Here is a 19,534-nt window from a genome sequence, read left to right on the forward strand (position 1 = left end):
AACCCACAAAGAGTGATTTTTTTTCTATGGTTGAAAATATATATTTTTTTAAATCAGCATTTTTTTTCCATCTTACCAACAAAGGTTTCTTGTATAAATATAAAATATTTCTTTTAATTATTGAAAAAAAAAAGTAAAAAAGTAAATTGAATAATTTTTTTGTTGAAACGAGATTTCTTTTCTTTTCTTTTTTTGTTTTTTTATAAATGCCATATATTATTATTATTATCATTAAAATATTTTTTTCGCTGGATTTTTCTGGCCTATAATGGTATTTTGCGGAAGTTTTTAATAAGTCCACTATAATTATACAGTTTGCCTTCGGGCAGATTTAGGAAGTCGATGTTTCTGCTACTTTTATAAAGAACTCAAATTAGAGAAGCACGTTAAATGAAGCGACTCTCTGTTGAAGTGAGCTCCTTAAAGCAGAAACGAGTGTTTGAGCCTCGTTGTCCTGCAGCTCTGAGACTCTCTGGTCCTCAGGATCAGACTTTCACTCTACAGGTTCTCAGACGGACCACATTAAAACTGGAACAACACCAGAACCACCATCTGCTGCTAGTCACCACTGATTCCTGTATCAGGACTTAGTGCAGGACGGAGATACACAAGAATAATACAAGATCACTGATGGATTTAAATCAGTTCTGATTGGTGGAGAAGAAAGAAAGAAAGAAAGAAAGAAAGAAAGAAAGAAAGAAAGAAAGAAAGAAAGAAAGAAAGAAAGAAAGAAAGAAGATGTTCATGTTGCAGGAAAAGCTGCAGTGAGGAGAGGAAACAAGGAGAGGAGAAGAGAAGAAACAAGGAGAGGAGAGGAGAGGAGAGGAGAGGAGAGGAGAGGAGAGGAGAGGAGAGGAGAGGAGAAGAGAAGAAACAAGGAGAGGAAACAAGGAGAGGAGAAGAGAGGAAACAAGGAGAGGAAAGGAGAGGAGAGGAAACGAGAAGAGGAAACAAGGAGAGGAGAGGAGAGGAGAGGATAGGAGAGGGGAGGAGAGGAAACAAGAAGAGGAGAGGAGAGGAGAGGAGAGGAAACAAGGAGAGGAGAGGAGAGGAGAGGAGAGGAAACAAGGAGAGGAGAGGAGAGGAGAGGAAACAAGGGGAGGAAACAAGGAGAGGAGAAGAGAGGAGAGGAGAGGAGAGGAGAGGAAACGAGGAGAGGAAACAAGGAGAGGAGAGGAGAGGAGAGGAGAGGAGAGGAGAGGAGAGGAGAGGAAAAGAGAAGAGGAAACAAGGAGAGGAGAGGAGAGGAGAGGAGAAACGGAGAGGAGAGGAGAGGAGAGGAGAGGAGAGGAGAGGAGAGGAGAGGAAACAAGGAGAGGAGAGGAGAGGAAAAGAGGAGAGGAAACAAGGAGAGGAAAGGAGAGGAGAGGAAAAGAGAAGAGGAAACAAGGAGAGGAGAGGAAACAATGAAAACTGGTTGGAGGGAATACGTCTTTCTCACAACAGAAGGAGGCGTGAGGAGCTCCAGACGGAGAGATTTAGATGAATGAGCTGAGTGATGATGTCATCCACGGACAGGAGGTCAGACGGGAATGGAGGAGGAGGAGGAGGAGGAGGAGGTAAAGTGACAAAAGGGATGAAAAGGTAAAGGAGGAACAAGTAGGAGACGGAGGAGGAGAAGGATCGAGGGTTAGGAGACAGAGAGAAAAAAAGGAGAAACAGGAAGAAGTGAGTGACAGGAAGAAATGAGGGAGGAGAAGAGGAGAGCTATAAATAGAGTCTGTGACTGGCTGGAGAAGAGAGGAGGAGGAGAGAGAGAGAGGTGAAGGAGGAGGAGGGAGCAGAGGAATAGGTAAACAGATGGAGGAGTGATAGTAATGTAGAGGGAATTTTTCTCCCATCTCACCCACAAAACGTGATTTATTTTTTTTATTGAAAAAAAATAAAAAAGTTTATTTTTATTTTTTTTCATCTCATCCACAAAGAGTGTGAGACTGATAATAGGAGTTTTTTAACCTTACCCACGAAGAGAGATTTTTTTGTTTAAAAATAAATTAAATAAACATTTTAATTATTTTTTGTTAAAAATGGATCAATTTTTTTCTCAGATTTTTTTTCATCTCATCCACAAAGAGTGATTTTTAATTAATATTATCATTATTATTATTATTATTTTTATGAATATCATTATTACTATTGTTGCTATATTATTATTATTATTACCAATATCATCATTATATTACTACCATTATTATGTTTTTAGTTTGTTTTTTTTACTAAAATATTTTTTCTCAGGGTTTTTTTTTCTTAATATTTTAATAACTTTTTTCATATATTTGTGTAGCAGCTGGATGTAGGATACACTTTTTTCATGTATTTTTAGTTGTATCTGTTTCTAACTTACATATACAATAATATAATTTTTTTTCATATAAATAGTGTATATTACATGTTATTTCTGGAACTATTTCTTGTAATATGGCACCTGGAGTAAGCCACTTGTTGGAGGGTTTTTGTGGATTTCTCTTTTACTTTTTCTTTGCAAATTGTATTTTCTGCTTGTGTATATAAATAAAACCCTTTATCAGGCAAAGAACTATATTTGGTAACTTCAGGTAATATTTCGAGAAAAAAATTGCAAATTTACTAGATTAAAGTGGCAAATCTACAAGAAAAAAAGTTGCAGAATTAAGAGATTTAAAGTGGCAAATCTGTGTGAAAAAGTCACAGATTTACAAGAAAAAAGTGGGGGAAAAAAAACTTTTTTCTCACAGATTCACCACTTTAAATCTCATAAATCTGCACATTTTTTTCTTGTAGATTTGACACTTTAATCTCGTAAACTTTTTTCTCAAAATATTATTTTTGTATGGTTTTTTTTTACACATTCTGGCAGTATGTAATACCCTCCAATATTCTCTAGGGTTGAAATTTGGAATTTGCAAGTATTTCAATGAGTCTAAGTGGCAAAACATCCCTGAAGGTCCCAGATGAAACCTAAAGCTTGTTGTTTGTTTGTTTGTTTGTTTGTTTACCTGTGCCCATGCCGCTGAGCACGGCTCCGTCGCTGACCCCCGAGGCGTTGGTGTTGTTGGTGGGGGCGTTGTGAGGCGCCAGGCTGGGCAGGAACAGACACCTGGACACCAAACAGGAAACAGGAAACAGATCAGATTAATGACGATTATCTTACAGCTGCAACCACATAAACCTGCTGTCAGTTAACACGTTTAGTCGTTGTTGTTAAAGAGGTTTAGTTGTGCTGCTGCAGTCTGGTTCCTCCCAGATAAACTAGTAGAAAAGTCTCTGAGGCTGCAGAGGAAAGTCAAGAGCTGCAGACAGAAGCTTTGTGTTATAATATGGAAATCTGTAAAGCTGAATACTGGAGGATTAATTATGCATGAGAGCAGGATGGAGGTGAGATGGAAGAATACATTCAGGTTTTCACAAGGAATCTCTCCTCGACTGGGTCAGAGCTGCTTATAGTGATGATGATGTGCAAAAAAACCAGAATGATGACTTCATAAAGAGACAGAAAATGGTTAAAAGTCTCCAGGAAGCATGGGGAATTTTTAATCGATCTGTGTATTTTTTTTATTTTAATTGTATCTCTAGTTCTGAGGCTGTATGTCAATCAGCCAATGAGCTGAGAATTAAGTTGATTAAGCTACAGTTTAAAAAACTGCTTGATTTTTGGGGCCTTTTGTGTCTTTCTGGGATCATTTTGTGTCTTTTTTGGTCATTTCTTGTATTTTTGGGGTCATTTTGTGTCTTTTTTTTGGGTAACTTGTGTCATTTTGGGGTCATTTTGTGTCTTTTTGGGTCATATTAGGTCATTTTGGGTCTTTTTTGGGTCATTGTATATATTTTTTGGTCATTTTGTCTTTTTTGTGTCATTTTGTGTTTTTGGGGGGTAATTTGTGTCATTTTTGCATCATTTTGTATCTTTTTGGGTCATATTAGGTCTATATTAGGTCATTTTGGGTTTTTTGGGGTCATTTTATATATATTTTTGGTCATTTTGTGTCTTTTTGGGTTATACTGTGTTTTTTGGGGGGTCATTTGTGTCATTTTTGTGTCATTTTGTGACTTTTTGGGTCAATTAAGTTCAGTTTACCCTCAGCTGAATTAGTTTTACGATAGACAGGAAGTCTCTTTCTGTCCTTTTCTAAATAAAAGCGTTTTGCATAGTCCTGTATATATATATATATTTTATTTTGCCCATGTATGCATGCAACAATTAATTCATTAATTGATTGTTAACGTTATAGATGCTTGAGTTGGCAGGTTCCCTACTCCGTCAGATAAACATTAAGTTGTTCCAGGACTCTTCCAGCAGACAAAGACTGACAATTATTATATGAAAATGACAGATTTTGGACGTTCTGAGTGGGCGTGGTGTTGCTGAGTCACTGCCTCTCTGTCGGTCGGTGACGGTGTTTTTTTGTTTTCTCCTCTGTAATCTCGGTGAAGCAGCACTATAGGCTCTGCTGCTCTGGGACGTGAACATGGGGGTTTGGGATTTGTTATTTTCCAGAGCTGAGAGACAAAAAAAGAGCTCAGAATGTGTGAAGGCAGCGAGGAGAAGTCAAGCAGAACGCTGAGGACTGAAGTCAACCCTGCTGGAGGAGGACAGCTGCTGGAATCACTATAACTACACGGGGAATAATAACTGAGACTGATAATAGGAGTTTTTTTGTTTAAAAATAAATTAAATAAATATTTTAATACTTTTTTGTTAAAAATGGATCCATTTTTTTTCATCTCAATCACAAAGAGTGATTTTTAATTATAATCATTATTGTTATGAATATCATTATCACTATTGTTACTATATTATTATTATTATTATTATTATTATCGTTATCATTATCATTATTATTATTATCATCATTATTATTTTCTCAGGATTTTTTTTCATCTCATCCACAAAGGGATATTTTTTTGATGAAAATAAATGAAATAAATATTCCAATATATATTTTAATAATATAATAAAAAAAAAATCTTCTTATATTTGTGTAGCGGCTGGATGTAGGATACACTTTTCTCATTTATGTTTATTTGTATGTTTCTTACTAAGAAGGATGGATCTGGTTGTTGTATGGGGAATTACTCTCAAATAGATAATACTAAAAAACTAAACCAATTACTTTCAGTAATATCTTTTAACTTGCATTATCTAAGAGGAGAGCAAGACTTTTACTTATTTCTCTTTGTGAAAGAAAAGTTAGACTGCAGCTCTGATTTTGGACAAATCAGAGGAAATGAGTGCAAAATTATATATAGAATCACATTGAGGGCAAGTAAAATATAAATTCACTTCTGTCAAAAACTCAGACAAACATCTAAACACCAAAACAAAATTACAACTGGAGCTAAAACAAGTAGCCAGTTGACTGAAAAGACTAAAACTGAAGACCTGTCTGAGTCTCTCAGTCTCAAAATGCTTTTTTAAAGTGAAAAAAATATGTAGTTTGACTCAGTTATTATATATTTGATGCAGTTATTAGAGCGGAGTGAGACGTATCAGGCTTTGGAAATACTGACAGTAATGTTGTTGGTATGATCAATTCATTATTTTGGGTAATAATGGGATTTGTTGACAATAAGCCTCATATTTTATTAGGCAAAATTCCCCAATCATTCCCTGGTTTCAGCCTTTCAAACCTGAATAAATGAAATATCTATATAATATATAAAGACATCCCCCTGGACTCAAAAACCAACATGACATTTTCTTGAACTTACTGTGCTTACATTATTTCCGACAACATTGACACTTCAGTGTGGAGTGTGAGCTCTTGAGATCTACAGTTGATATTAATGAGTAGAGTGTAAACACTTCATACAAGAACAAATAAAAAGAAAAAAAGAGTTGTTTTTTTTACACAGTTTCTCTATACAAGGCCAATATAGCAAAATAGTTTCTTGTACCTGACAGGTTTGCTTGCTATATTGGCCTTGTATAGAGAAACAGTGTAAAAAAGTACATCAGTAGGCCTAATGAACCTCTTCAAAATATTATCTATTCTAACCTTTAAGTCTTCTTTATTAGACCTTACCTTCATCTGTTTTAGACTAATATATTGCTTCACCAAAGCATCATATTATCATCATATCTCTGCGTTTATATATGAAAAAATCTTGTAATCTACATTTCAATATTTCAACATTTCCCATAATTCAATATCAGATATGGTTAGGGTATTTAACTGCATTATTTCATGAATTTCTGATTTAAGTTCTATTAATAAGTCAGTATTTTTTAGGCAGTATATATATATATATATATGCATATATATGTCAATCCAGGTTTTAGTTTTAGAATCCTGCAATCAGCCCGTTCTTAACAGGCACTGTTTAACAGGAACTGCTCGAGTATAATGCATAATTATAATATGCATGGACTCCATTAATAGTTAATAAAAATACTAAATTAATAGCTGCAGCCTTGGAGATAATCCACTCACTACAAGATCATTTTATTATCTCTCTGTAATATATTATACATTTTGAAAGAGACGCTGATGATGATGATGATGCCCGAAAAATGACCTGATTTTTATTAATTTTTTTTCTTTTTTCTGGCTGTCTCTTTTTGTCCCTCCACCTGGAGCGGAGGGGTCAAAGGTCAGGGTGAGCTACAGGACAGAGAGCTGCAGCTGGCAGGAACTCAATGACTAGTGAAGGGCAGAGACTGGGACCAGCAGACAGTCTGTCGGACTAGAAGAGGAAGAGGAAGAAGAGGAGCTGCTGCTGTTAGTCGTCACCTTGATCAGGTTAAACAACAGGAAGAAGAAAAACACTCGGGGGATTTCACCAGCTACATATGCTAATTTTTTCCTTTTTCCCCTCAGAATGAGATGCAGTTTTTATTTAAATCTTCATAAAAAAAATAGAAAAGGGGAGTCTTTCCCCCTCCACACACACACACACACACACAATCAGACACACACACACACACACACACACACTGGATGGGGGTCTTATGAGATAGCTGGGTGTGTGTGTGTGTGTGTGTGTGTGTCTGATTGTGTGTGTGTGTGTGTGTGTGATAGAGTGGAGATGAGCATGCGAGTGTGTGTGTGTGTGTGTGTGTGTGTGTGTGTGTGTGTGTAAGCATGTTGTGCACGACAGAGTGGAGATGAGCATGCGAATGTGTGTGTGTGTGTGTGTGTGTGTGTGTGTGTGTGTGTGTGTGTGTGTGTGTGAGATAGAGTGGAGATGAGCATGCGAATGTGTGTGTGTGTGTGTGTGTGTGTGTCTGAGTGGAGGAGAGTGAGTGAGTGTGTGTGTGTGTGTGTGTGTGTGAGCATGTTGTGCACGACAGAGTGGAGATGAGCGTGTGTGTGTGTGTGTGTGTGTGTGAGCATGTTGTGCACGAGTATGTGTGTGTGTGTGTGTGTGTGTGTGTGTGTGTGTGTGTGTGTAAGAGAAGAGAGTGGCTGTGTGTGATTCTTAATAGCAGCAGGAGCATCAATATTTCATGGTGACAGATGGGAGAGGAAGGAGGGGTTGTGAGGTGCGTGTGTACGTGTGTGTGTGTGTGTGTGTGTGTGTGTGTGTGTCCTGAGCAGCAGTAAGTGGGCCAGTGCCTCTCTGCCTGTGTGTTTTCAGGAGAAACTCCATGTTCTATTCTGTGACGAGTCACATGGTTCTGAAGGCTGAAAGAAACAGGAACGCTGAGACTTTATGGACCAGGAGACACAGTGTGTGTGTGTGTGTGTGTGTGTGTGTGAGGGGTTTTAGCTGAAGTGGCTGTTTGGTCTGAAGGACTTGAAGAAGTTTGACACTAAACTAAGATGCTTTGTTCGGTGTGTAGAGTTTGTTCTGTTCACTATCTGAGTATACTATATATACCAGTGTTTCCCCTACCATTATATTAGGGCAGGGGTCTCAAACTCAAATTACCTGGGGGCCGCTGATAAATTTTTTTGCATTGAAGTGAATGGGACAGCGAAAAAAAATGAGCGAAAAAGAACAATAATTGGAGATTTTTAAACGTCTACTTCTCCGGCATAATTTCACCTAGAGACTCCATTTAAACTTTAAACAGTAGACACAAGTCTTGTGTATCGGTGTATTAATCCACGTTTCGATATGTCATATAGTTTTTTATCAATCCCTGTTCAATGACCATGATCATTTTTGGAGAAATTCTGAGATTATAATGGGTGTGTATTGCACGGAATGTTCGTGTCACAGTGTGTGACATCATCACCAGAGTGTAGAGGGAGAGGTAAAACTGTCAAAAAATAAATTCGAAAACGGCGCTCCAGGCCGCAAATTTCACTCTACAGAAATAATTTATACATAGAAACGTAGGAAAATTAGTCTTCTCCCTCACAATCCTCTGGTAAAGCTGTCAGAGTTATAGTTTGGGCGTAGGACGCACAGATGATCCACCAACACCACCAACAGCCTCATTGGCTCCCATATTAAAAATGCAGGAAGATTTCTGAAAAAGGGAGATGTAACAGTTTTTTTAGATCGCTCTAACAAAGCTATTTTTTCATTTTTCTTAAAAAAAAACATATGTAGACGTTCAGGAAGAACTCAGGACGCTCAAAGTGAAGTCGGATCAATGATAGGTATTATGGTTTTGCCAAAAATGCTTTCTGTTCGAGGCCAGAAATTCCAGTCTGTCCACCTCTGCTGTCACTATGCCGGAACATTCAGGTGGCAGTTAATTCTGTTGATTGCTTTGATCTGATTGCCTTTGATGTTATTACAGTTACAGATACACACACACACACATTTTGAGGTTAAAGGGCATAGTTATAAATCTCTGAAGAATCTCATCATAGTGTACACACACCGGCAGTAACCCCCGTGGCCCTTTCACAATTTCCCCAGAGGAAATTTTATAGTATATATGCAAATATGTAAATATGCAATCATTAAGATCAGTGTATATGATGGAATAGTGGCATTAGAATGTGTGAGAGGCACCAAATTTGGGGTTTTATTGAAAAAAAAAAAAAATCTTTTCTCCAGGAGAAATAAAGATTCTATGTCACAGTATCTCCTGACTGTGATAAATGCTGTTTGAGGTGTTTGCTGTTTGTGTTTAGCTCTCAAAGTACACAAGATTGATGCATTTAAGTTAAAATGTAAAAATGTTTTTCCTGGGCTTCAGATTTCATATGCAGTCCAACACACAGGTGGTGTTAGACGCAGCATGAAGCCTAATGCTGCTTTAAGGTAATCCATTGTTCCGTTCTTTAGGCTGCAATCTCATCAATTTTATTTGCCACATCCCAGCGACGGCACCGTGATAACGTCCTCCGTCTGAAAGACAAATCCTGCTCGTGTGCTCTGGCTGTTAAATACGGCGTAACAAATGACAGAGCAGCTGGTGTGTGTTGGAGGAAAAAGTGCACAAAAGATTCAGAGACACTGCAGTTAATAATACGACAAAAAAAATCATCTTTTGAGAGTAATATCTGCAGCTATTAGGGAGGAAACCTGCCAACTCCAGAATCTATAACGTTTTTTACAGACAACCAACAATAACTGCAGTGTGACCGAGTCATTTTCATAAATTCAAAACTCTAAAGTTTCATTGACATGAATATACTAAGTGCTGAGATGATGAGAATGTATCTTGTTATTTACTATTTATTATACTTTTTTATGAGTCCAGTACGTGAGTGCATTGAATTTCGTTGTATTTCTGTGCAATGACAAATAAATCTAATCCAATCTAATGAACAAAGTGGAACATTGAGCAGCCTAAGAAACAGATATTTTCCTCTGGAAGTGGTGGAGACCAAAGCAGAGCTAAAAAGGAGTGAATATTGGATTACACAACTCCAAATGTTGCTTTTTAGCTGCTGAATGTGTGAATATGAAAATGTTGGCTAACCACAAAAAGCCACAAGAACGGAGGGTGTTGTATATAACGTGTAACGATTTTTTAACGATCAATTAATCTCTTAATTGCTATGTTTTTATACATACTTCAGCATGTATTAAACATGCAAACATGGGCAAAATAAAATAAAATAAAAAAAATATATATATAAAGTACTGTGCAAAAGCCTGTTTTGATAATGGACGCTTTTATTTTGAAAGGACAAAAAGAGACTTCCTGTCGATTGTTAAACTAACTCAGTGAGATTAAACTGTAAATATAACGTGAAGGAGTTCAATGTTTTATGTTTTAGCTCCTGAAGAGGCATGAGGTTAGTTTTCACAGTCATTTTGCATATTTAATCCTGTTTTGTGTTTAAATTTTGGATCAAATTAAACTCAGTAATTCATGCTAGTAAGAGCACATCGTACTGGGAAACCAAGGTTATAATAGTTTTGGATTTTTCATTAGTTTTAGATTTAATTTCGTTGTGATTTTTTGTTTTCAAATTCAGTTAGTTTTAATGAGTTTTTAGAGTGAGTTTGCTAGTTTTAATTCATTTTTATTTTATGGAAAATGCTTAGTTTTAGTTAAATTTTTATTAGTTTTAGTGTTAGTTTGTTTTTTTTGTAATGAGGTATTTGTTGGGTGCCAGATTTAATAAAAGGCACAATAAATGTTGCCTTTATTTCCTTTGCCTTATAAATTTCAGCCCCAATAAGTTTATTAAGTCATAAAACCAGATAGATGAAATAGATTTCATATCAACCAAAAAGGTTTACGTATGAAAAAAGTTGACAAAGACGAAAACGAAGGACATTTTCACTATAATTTTAGTTAGTTTTGTAACCACAAAATACAGTTTCAGTTAGTTAAAAACTCTCGTTTTTATTTTTATTTCAGTTTACATTTAAAAATGTTCTATTCTAGCTTTCATTATTTCGTTAGTTTTGAGTCTTGAGTCATAGATAAAAATTAAAATTAGAAAATGCACAGATCATTTAAAAATTCCACATGATCGACTGAATTCTTAACGTCCATTCATAGATAAATGATTAATTATTCCCGTCTCTAACAGCTACATTCGTCCCTTTGTTGCCTTTGTCTATAACTGCACAAAACGAGCCAATTAAAATGATTCTCAGTGGTAATTTAATGCTGCTCAGGTAATCAGAGGGAATAACCTTTGGCATGTTGCCGCTAAGCTGACAGAAAACGTCCACAGTGACCTTTATCTAAGAGCTGATGAATATTAATGAGGGATGTAACATATCATGGACTCAAGTTCTTCCTAACAGTTGTTTACTGGGTGTCAGTGGAACATGTGTGCTCGTGTCATGTTTGTGTTGATAGAAAAAAAAAGTGTGTGGCCGTATCGCCAAGGTGACATCCCACACTGCAAAAAACATGAAGCTTACCAAATATTTTCTTTATATATCGAGCAATAGTATCTTAATTATCTTGTTTTGAGTATAATTTACCTACTGACCATAGCTTTATGTGCGTATTTTATTATTAGTATTATTATTATGTGTTTATTTAATTATCTTATTGTTTAAAGACTTCTTTTTAGGATTGACATTGTGAGCTTTTTCATGCTTTTCAATCTATTCAACTGTTGAATATGGTGAGTTTTTACCTCAAATATTGGCTCCAGTTGAGAGTTTTAGTTGCATGTAGTTTAAATGTTATTTCAAAAGCATTTTCTATCACCAAAATGTGTTCGTTTCAAGTATTGCTGGCTACAGTCAGGCTATTCAAGCTTCAACTGCTCAAAATAAGTATATTTAGATTTATTTCAAGTTTTTCAGAGTGCCTGGATATTTTTAATTATTCAAAAGATTCTAACAAAGAAACATTTACTTACTGCAATGGCAGATAATTTGACTTGTTTCAAGCATGTATTTGCTTTATTCTAGTTATTCTCTTCTTAAAACTGTTGGCTTTTAACACCACGTAGAGTGTTGATTTTATGATTTTTTTTTAATTTATTTTGAAAATTTTTAATGATTTTATGTGATACATGCATATTTTATTTTGTGCGGGCAGTGCATTTTATTTACTTATATTTTATTCTATTTTATCTCATCATATTTTATCGTTTTATTGTCTAATTATCTTTTTTTTATTTAGCTTTTATTGTGTTATCTATTTACTGTGTTTTTCTGCAGCACTTTGGAAACCCTGTGTTTGCTATAAACGTGCTATATAAATAAAGTGGAAGATTTAGATTTATTTCAAGCTATCATTGGTTTTCAGAGTGCCTGGATATTTTTAATTATTTAAAGAATTCTTACAAAGAAACATTTACTTACTGCACTGGCAGATAATTTGACTTGTTTCGAGCATGTATTTGCTTAATTCTAGTTATTCTTAGTTATTCTTTTTAAAACCCACCTTTTCTTGTCTTTTAACACCACGTAGAGTGTTGATTTTATGATTTTTTTAAATGTATTATAAATTTTTTAATGATTTTATGTGTATACGTGCGTATTTTATTTTGTGCAGGCAGTGCATTTTATTTATTTTTTATTTTATTCTATTTTTATCTTATTTTATCTTATTGTATTTTATCGTTTTATTGTCTACTTATCTTTTTTATTGTGTTATTTACTGTGTTTTTGTGCAACATTTTGGAAACCTTGTGTTTGCTATAAACGTGCTATGTAAATAAAGTGGATTGGATTATTTATTTCTTATTTTTTGTCAGTTGGTGTCTGCAGTGCAACACTCACGGCGCCGCTAACAGGCACCACGAGGCGTGGCGCGGCGTGGCGTGCAGCAGGGCCTGTCACGGCGCCCACAAAGCGAAGGGTGCCGTGTGACATAAAAAGCAGAAAATGAGCCTATCTGTATGCGCGGATCCACAACTGGAGGCCAGTAACAGCCTCCTGCTGAGACAGCTGCAGGTGCTGCAGTAAAAAAAAAAAAAAAAATCCACAACCTGTTAAATTGAAGGGAAAAATAACATGTGGCCCCCTGAGGAGAGTGTCACTGGTGAGAAAAATGGATCCATAAAGAGGAAGATTTAAAGAAAATTGGTCTACGGAGGACCGGCTTCATCTGCTGCTGCTTCTTAAAAGCTTGTAGGTGGAGTCGTCACGGTGACGGTGGAGACAAAAAAACAACAAAAAGGGGAAGTTTAACCCCTCAGGCACCTGTTTATCATACACCTGAAATATTATCGCTGACGATTATTCTTTAAGCTCCTCAAATCAATATTAAGTCTGGGCGATATGGCCAATGTAGGTCATTTAATTTCTTGGTAACAGTATTTATCAGTTAAACAGTTAGCTCTGTAGCAGTACAGTGTGTATGTGCTAACAGGCTAACAGTTAGCTCTGTAGCAGTACAGTGTGTGTGTGCTAACAGGCTAACAGTTAGCTCTGTAGCAGTACAGTGTGTATGTGCTAACAGGCTAACAGTTAGCTCTGTAGCAGTACAGTGTGTATGTGCTAACAGGCTAACAGTTAGCTCTGTAGCAGTACAGTGTGTATGTGCTAACAGGCTAACAGTTAGCTCTGTAGCAGTACAGTGTGTATGTGCTGCTGCTGCAGGAGGTGTTCACTTAGCGATCTCTGTTTGTTAACAGATATTTTCCTCTGGAAGTGGTGGAGACCAAAGCAGAGCTTAAAAGGAGTGAATATTGGATTGCACAACTCCAAATGTTGCTTTTTAGCTGCTGAATGTGTGAATATGAAAATGTTGGCTAACCACAAAAAGCCACAAGAACGGAGGGTCTTCGTGTAGTTTACATGAGGAATGTGAGTGCAAAAAAACACAGTTTTAGCAGCTGCTGACTCACCCGAAGCCTTCCAGCGAGGTGTCGAACTCCACGAACGCCGGCGTGACGGCCGACCCGTGCAGCCGGATGTCGTGGGGCGTCGTCATGGATACCAGGCACTTGACCCGGGTGAGGGGCACCGTGCTGCCCTCGGCGGAGCGGACCAGGCTGCGGCTGATCCGGTACTGGCCGTTGTCCTCCGCCGGCGTGGCGAAGACGCTGTCGGGGCCGAAGCCCTCCATGGACATGGTCATACTGTCTGGGAAGTCAGGACGCAGAAACAAACAGCTGTTAAATTCAACATCAACGGACTAGTTTAAATCTTTGATGCACAACATGGTCTAAAGCAGATATTCTCAACCTGGGGGTCCCGACCCCAATTAGGGTCACAAGATGATTTCTGGGGGTCGCCAGATCATTTTGGAAGTCAGCTCTGTCTCCACTGTGTTAAAGTGTTCATGTGTTAATGTGTTTTAGTCTTTTTGTGGAGTTTTTTGGTAATTTTGTGTCTTTTTTAAGTCAATTTGTGTCTTTTTTTTGGTAATTTTGTGTCTTTTTTGGTAATTTTGTGTCCTTTTTTGGTAATTTTGTGTCTTTTTGGTCATTTTGTGTCTTTTATTGTCATTTGGTGTCTTTTTTCGGTCATTTTGTGTCTTTTTTGGTCATTGTGTGTCTTTTATTGTCATTTTGTGTCTTTTTTTGGTAATTTTGTGTCTTTTTTCGGTCATTTTGTGCCTTTTTCAGTCATTTTGTGTCTTTTTTGGTCATTTTGTGTCTTTTTTTGATCATATTGTGGTCAATTTGTGTCTTTTTTGTTCATTTTGTTTCCTTCTTTTAGTTATTTTGTGTCTTTTTTTGTTCATTTCGTTTCTTTTTTGGGCCAACGATGATGGGCCAATTTTTTGCTTAATTTTATGTAATTTTTTTTTATATTGTTAAAGTGGTGTTTTTTTCCAATGGAAGTTATTATTTGGTGGCTCTAATAACTCTCAAATGTTAAAATATGTGATTTTCCAATGTAATCTGGTGGTTTCTAACAACTCTTTTAAAGTGAAACCTTGAAAATAATACAAAGATAGTAACACAAATACTCACATTGTTAATTCAGTGAATCATTTTTTGTATCACTACGCTTCTAATGCACAAGGTCATTTTAGACCCATGAGTGTAAACTTGATGTAATAATACAAAAACTATTTTTCTTCATAAAGTATGAAAGGAAAAATGGATATAAAAAAAGATATTCAAACACACAGCAGCATGAAATAACATGAGAAATGAATGCGGGTCATTTTTGACCCATGTTGTGCATTATATGATATAAATCAAAGGGTTAAATCTTTTTTGTTGTGGTTCATAAACTTGTTTTCTCCTGTAAGAACCCCTAGCAGAGTTTCTGATCCAACGTTGAAGCATTTTCACTTTAGATTTTATGGTGTGTGATTGAAAAGAAGAGACACAAATGGACTTTTCTCTCCAGGTTCAGAACCTGCAGAGAGAATAATGAAACCTCTGACCGGATCTCCTCCTGAGCCCTTTGAACCAACAACAGCTTCTTGGGTTTATTCTCCTCCAACTCCACTATTATGGAGAAAATAAATCAATAGCTGAGCTTCCTCCTCCTTTTCTCTCCTCTCCAGTGTTTTAAGCTCCTTGTGACAGAATGTTAGGTTAAAGTCTGGAGCCGCTTGTTTATCAGCAGACATTCTTTATGGCAGGGGTCTCAAACTGGCGGCCCGCGGGCCAATTGTGGCCCTCGTGACGATATGGCACTTTACCGTGTTGTGTGTGGAAGGTCCCTTTAATTACTGTTTTTGGTCATTTTGTGTCCTTTTTTTATGATTTTGTGTCTTTTTCTTAATAATTTTGTGTCTTTTTCTAAATAATTTTGTGTCTTTTTTGGTCATTTTGTGTCTTTTTTAAAATAGTTTAGTGTTTTTTCAGTGATTTTGTCTCTTTTTTGTAAATGTTTGTCTTTTTTTAGTAATTTGTCTTTTTTTAATAATTTTGTGTATTTTTTTTGTAATTTTGTGTCTTTTTTGTAATTTTGTGTCTTTTTTTAGTAATTTTGTGTCTTTTTTTTGTAATTTTGTGTCTTTTTTGGTCATTTTGTGTCTTTTTAAAGTAATTTAGTGTTTTTTCAGTCATTTTGTGTCCTTTTTTTTACATCTACAGTTACGGGAGCGCTGTGACTCCAGTAAAACTCCTAGATTTACTAAAGACTTTCATCTTTTAGTCTGGGACTGGGGAAATCTTTTGGTGGAAGCCCAGAATTAATGTAAATTAAATGTCAAAAAAGGTCTTCAGACTAAAAGCTGGATTTGGCAGCATTAAATCAAGCTTGCGACTTTGTTACCTTCTACTCAGAACATAGTTTGCTGCTCTTAAATGTGGCAGGGATAAATTCCATCACAGCACCATCCAGCTAATAAAGCAGATTATCTTCTCTCAGACAGAGAAAGAGCTCCGTGTGTTCTAACAGTGGCTGTGTGTAAAGAACAGTAATTAGTCGCGACTTAATATCCGTCCTCAGCTGGGAGGAGACACAATCAGCAATTAGGACACGCTGAGGAGCCCCCAAAATTACTAACATTACCGTCTGCTAATAGGAAACAAACCAGTGGCGTTATAGTCACAGATCTTTGTTTAAACGGGGAGTTTACACATCGACTGGATATTAATCAGAGGAAGAGAAGACTCATTTGGGTTCCTACAGCTTGAAGGCAGAGTTCAGTATATCTACAGCAGAAGTTCCAGACAACAACTAAAACATCTCTCTGTCTGTGAATTTATATATATTTTTTATATTTTATTGTTCCTTTTAATCTAAGTGCTTTGCTATCAGTTTAAAGGTCCATTCTGACCTCCTGAGTGTGTAACAGTCAGCTTCAAGACAGAGACTCCTTGGAAAGTAACAACTTGATACTTTGGGATTTGTCAGAAAAGACACAAAATTACCCAAAAAAGAATCAAATTGATCACAAAATGACAAAAAATGATTAAAAAAGGACACAAAATGACCAAAAAAAGACACAAAATGGCTAAAAAGACACAAAATGACCAAAAAAAGGAGACAAAATGACACAAATTGACCACAAAATGATAAAAAAAGACACAAAATTACAAAAAAAGACAAAATGACCAATAAAAGACACAAAATGACCAAAAAAAGACACCAAATGACCAAAAAAGAACCAAAAAGACAAAAAAAGACAAGAAATGACTAAAAAAAGACACCAAATGACTAAAAAAAAAAAACACAAAATGACTAAAAAAAGACACAAAATGACCAAAAAGGAGACAAAATGTCCAAAAAAGACACAAAATGACCAAAAAAAGACACAAAATGACAAAAAAAGACACAAATTGACCAAAAAAAGACACAAATTGACCAAAAAAAGACACAAAATGACCAAAAAGACTAAATCACATGAACACTTTAACACAGTGGAGACAGAGCTGACTTCCAAAATGATTTGGCGACCCCCAGAAATCATCTCACGACCCCAACTGGGGTCGGGACCCCCAGGTTGAGAACAGCTGCTCTCCAGGATCTAAAATGTGAACACTCAGGGTTGATCTCAGTAAATCCAGACTGTTCCAATCCTCTGAACCTTTCTGAAAACCTGCATAAACCGTTTCCAACCAGTAATTAAACAGCTCCGGAGAGTTGATCCTCTCCAATCACAGCCTATTCAGCAGAGATTCTCCCAATGAGCTCAGAGAGAGCAGAGGAAAAGAAAAAGCAGAAATGAAACGAAGATTGATGGTCTTCTTCCCGAAGCTTTCAGCACAGAATGAAACTTTCTCTCCCAGGAGGAAGCTGCTGTCGCTGAGGCTCCCAAACGTTTTATTATCATTTCATAAACCTACTGGAGGAGATATGGACTCTTCAGTTCTAAAATAACTGATAGGTTCACTAGTAAAGACGCCACTTATTCATTCAACATGCTGTAAATGCATATTATATATCTTTTACTAGATTAAACTTTTTCCACCAGTTTAAAGGCTATAAAGGTGTTGTGGTTTTAACTGAAAGGTAACTATATTATATTAATTTGGTAACTTAATTAAAATGTGTGAAAATTTGGGAATACCCACAAATAAATTAATTATAAATAAATATATATAAAGTTTTTCCACCTACAGTGTATTTAGGTGGACGTATACATTTAATTCATTTGAATTTTTTGGTCATTTTGTGTCTTTTTTTGTCATTTTGTGTCTTTTTGTGTCTTTTTTTGTTTTTTTTTGCTCATCTTTTGTCTTTTTTGGGTAATTTTTTTGTCATTTTTTATTCATTTTGTGTCTTTTAGTCATTTTGTGTCTTTTTGTGTCTTTTTTGCTCATTTTGTGTCTTTTTGGCCATTTTGTGTCTTTTTTTAGTCACTTCTGTCTTTTTTTATAGTCATTTGTGTCTTTTTTTAGTCATTTGTGTCTTTTTTTATAGTCATTTGTGTCTTTTTTTTAGTCATTTTGTGTCTTTATTAGTCATTTTGTGTCTTTTTTTGGTCATTTTGTGTCTTTTTAAGTCATTTTATGTCTTTTTTTAGTCATTTTGTGTCTTTTTTTTGGTCATTTTGTGTCTTTTTAAGTCATTTTGTGTCTTTTTTAGTCATTTTGTGTCTTTTTTTAGTCATTTGTGTCTTTTTTTGGTCATTTTGTGTCTTTTTAAGTCATTTTGTGTCTTTTTTAGTCATTTGTGTCTTTTTTTTGGTCCCATGTTGCATTGCAATATTCCATACCACATATTCTGATGCATTTCAGTTGGCCAAGAGATTACAAATACTACAAAACGACGTAACCTCTTTCCCACCTTTAATGGTAGAATAACGCAACATCGCCCCCAGTTTTTAATGGTAGAAATGTGGTAATGCTTTCCCGCCTTAAATGGGTTAAAATGTGCACCACTTCGACCCAAAACACTCACGTTACTGTTTTGACTGTTGAACATTTGTCCAATAAAAACGTCTCTTTTATAATGATTTACCGATAGTTTTGTGTGTTGAACAGCAGCTACAACACAACACAGCTGCCAGTAAAAAGCCACTTCAACAGTATTCATGTGAAAGATAAATACTTTAGTTATGACAATCTGTAGAAAATTAAATTACAGAGCGCCTGAAATGTTCCTTGAAGTGGCCTCAGATTCCCCCTTCTGTTTTAAACAGATCTGATAAAGAAGAGCAGGAGCCGACTCAGTGACTCTCATGTGATTAAAAGCAGCAGAATAAGAGTTGCTGTTGTTGTTGTTGTTGTCTTACTTCTCATCTCGGCGTCGTAGCTCAGAGAGCTGGGTTTGTGGACGCGGTACTGCTTCAGCAGCTTCTTGTCCCAGGCGCCGCAGTTCAGAGGGTTCCCCAGACGCAGGAACTCCCTGGAGGGGAAACCAACAAGATGTTAGCAATAAAAATACACAGACAGAGAAAAGAATCAGTCAAACCATTCATTAAAGTTCTTCTGTTTACTATTATTCTACCTGCAGGAGGTTCCAGCTTTTATTTGAGTATAATTCACCATATTTAGGTCACATGCTGTTTATTTTTTGATCAGCCCTCAATCCATAAATGAGCTCCAGATATTATATGCATACATCCATTTACTTTTTTTTTTGTTTTAGTTAAGATCTGTGAGGAACACAAAGATAAAGAACAAAAAAAACTGTAAAAATATGAAGAAAAAAAATCATGTCGACTTTTTTTCATCATGACTTTTTTTGTCATTTTGAATTTTTTTTGTGACTTAGACTTCTTTTCATTTTGAGTTTTATTTCATTTTGACTTTTTTCTCATTTTGACTTTTTTCATTTTGAGTTTTTTTTCTCATTTTGACTTTTTTTCATTTCAACTTTTTTTCTAATTTTGAATTTTTTTTTCATTTTGAGTTTTTTTCATTTTGACTTTTTTTGTGACTTCGACTTTTTTCATTTTGAGTTTTTTTTTTCATTTTGAGTT

The 19,534-nt window shown here is 35.9% G+C and overlaps 1 protein-coding gene across 1 annotated transcript in view; it reads right to left on the reverse strand.

The window, feature by feature from the left end:
- The window catches only part of wdfy3 (WD repeat and FYVE domain containing 3), a 203,873-nt gene that overhangs the window by 83,412 nt on the left and 100,927 nt on the right, over window positions 1–19,534 (reverse strand). The window contains 3 exon segments of the mRNA XM_059336480.1: window positions 2,976–3,076; window positions 13,602–13,839; window positions 18,845–18,957. Of these exon segments, the coding sequence (XP_059192463.1) occupies window positions 2,976–3,076; window positions 13,602–13,839; window positions 18,845–18,957 (452 nt within the window).

This window comes from Centropristis striata, chromosome 7 (assembly GCF_030273125.1).
Source record: "Centropristis striata isolate RG_2023a ecotype Rhode Island chromosome 7, C.striata_1.0, whole genome shotgun sequence".
Lineage (NCBI taxonomy): Eukaryota > Metazoa > Chordata > Actinopteri > Perciformes > Serranidae > Centropristis > Centropristis striata.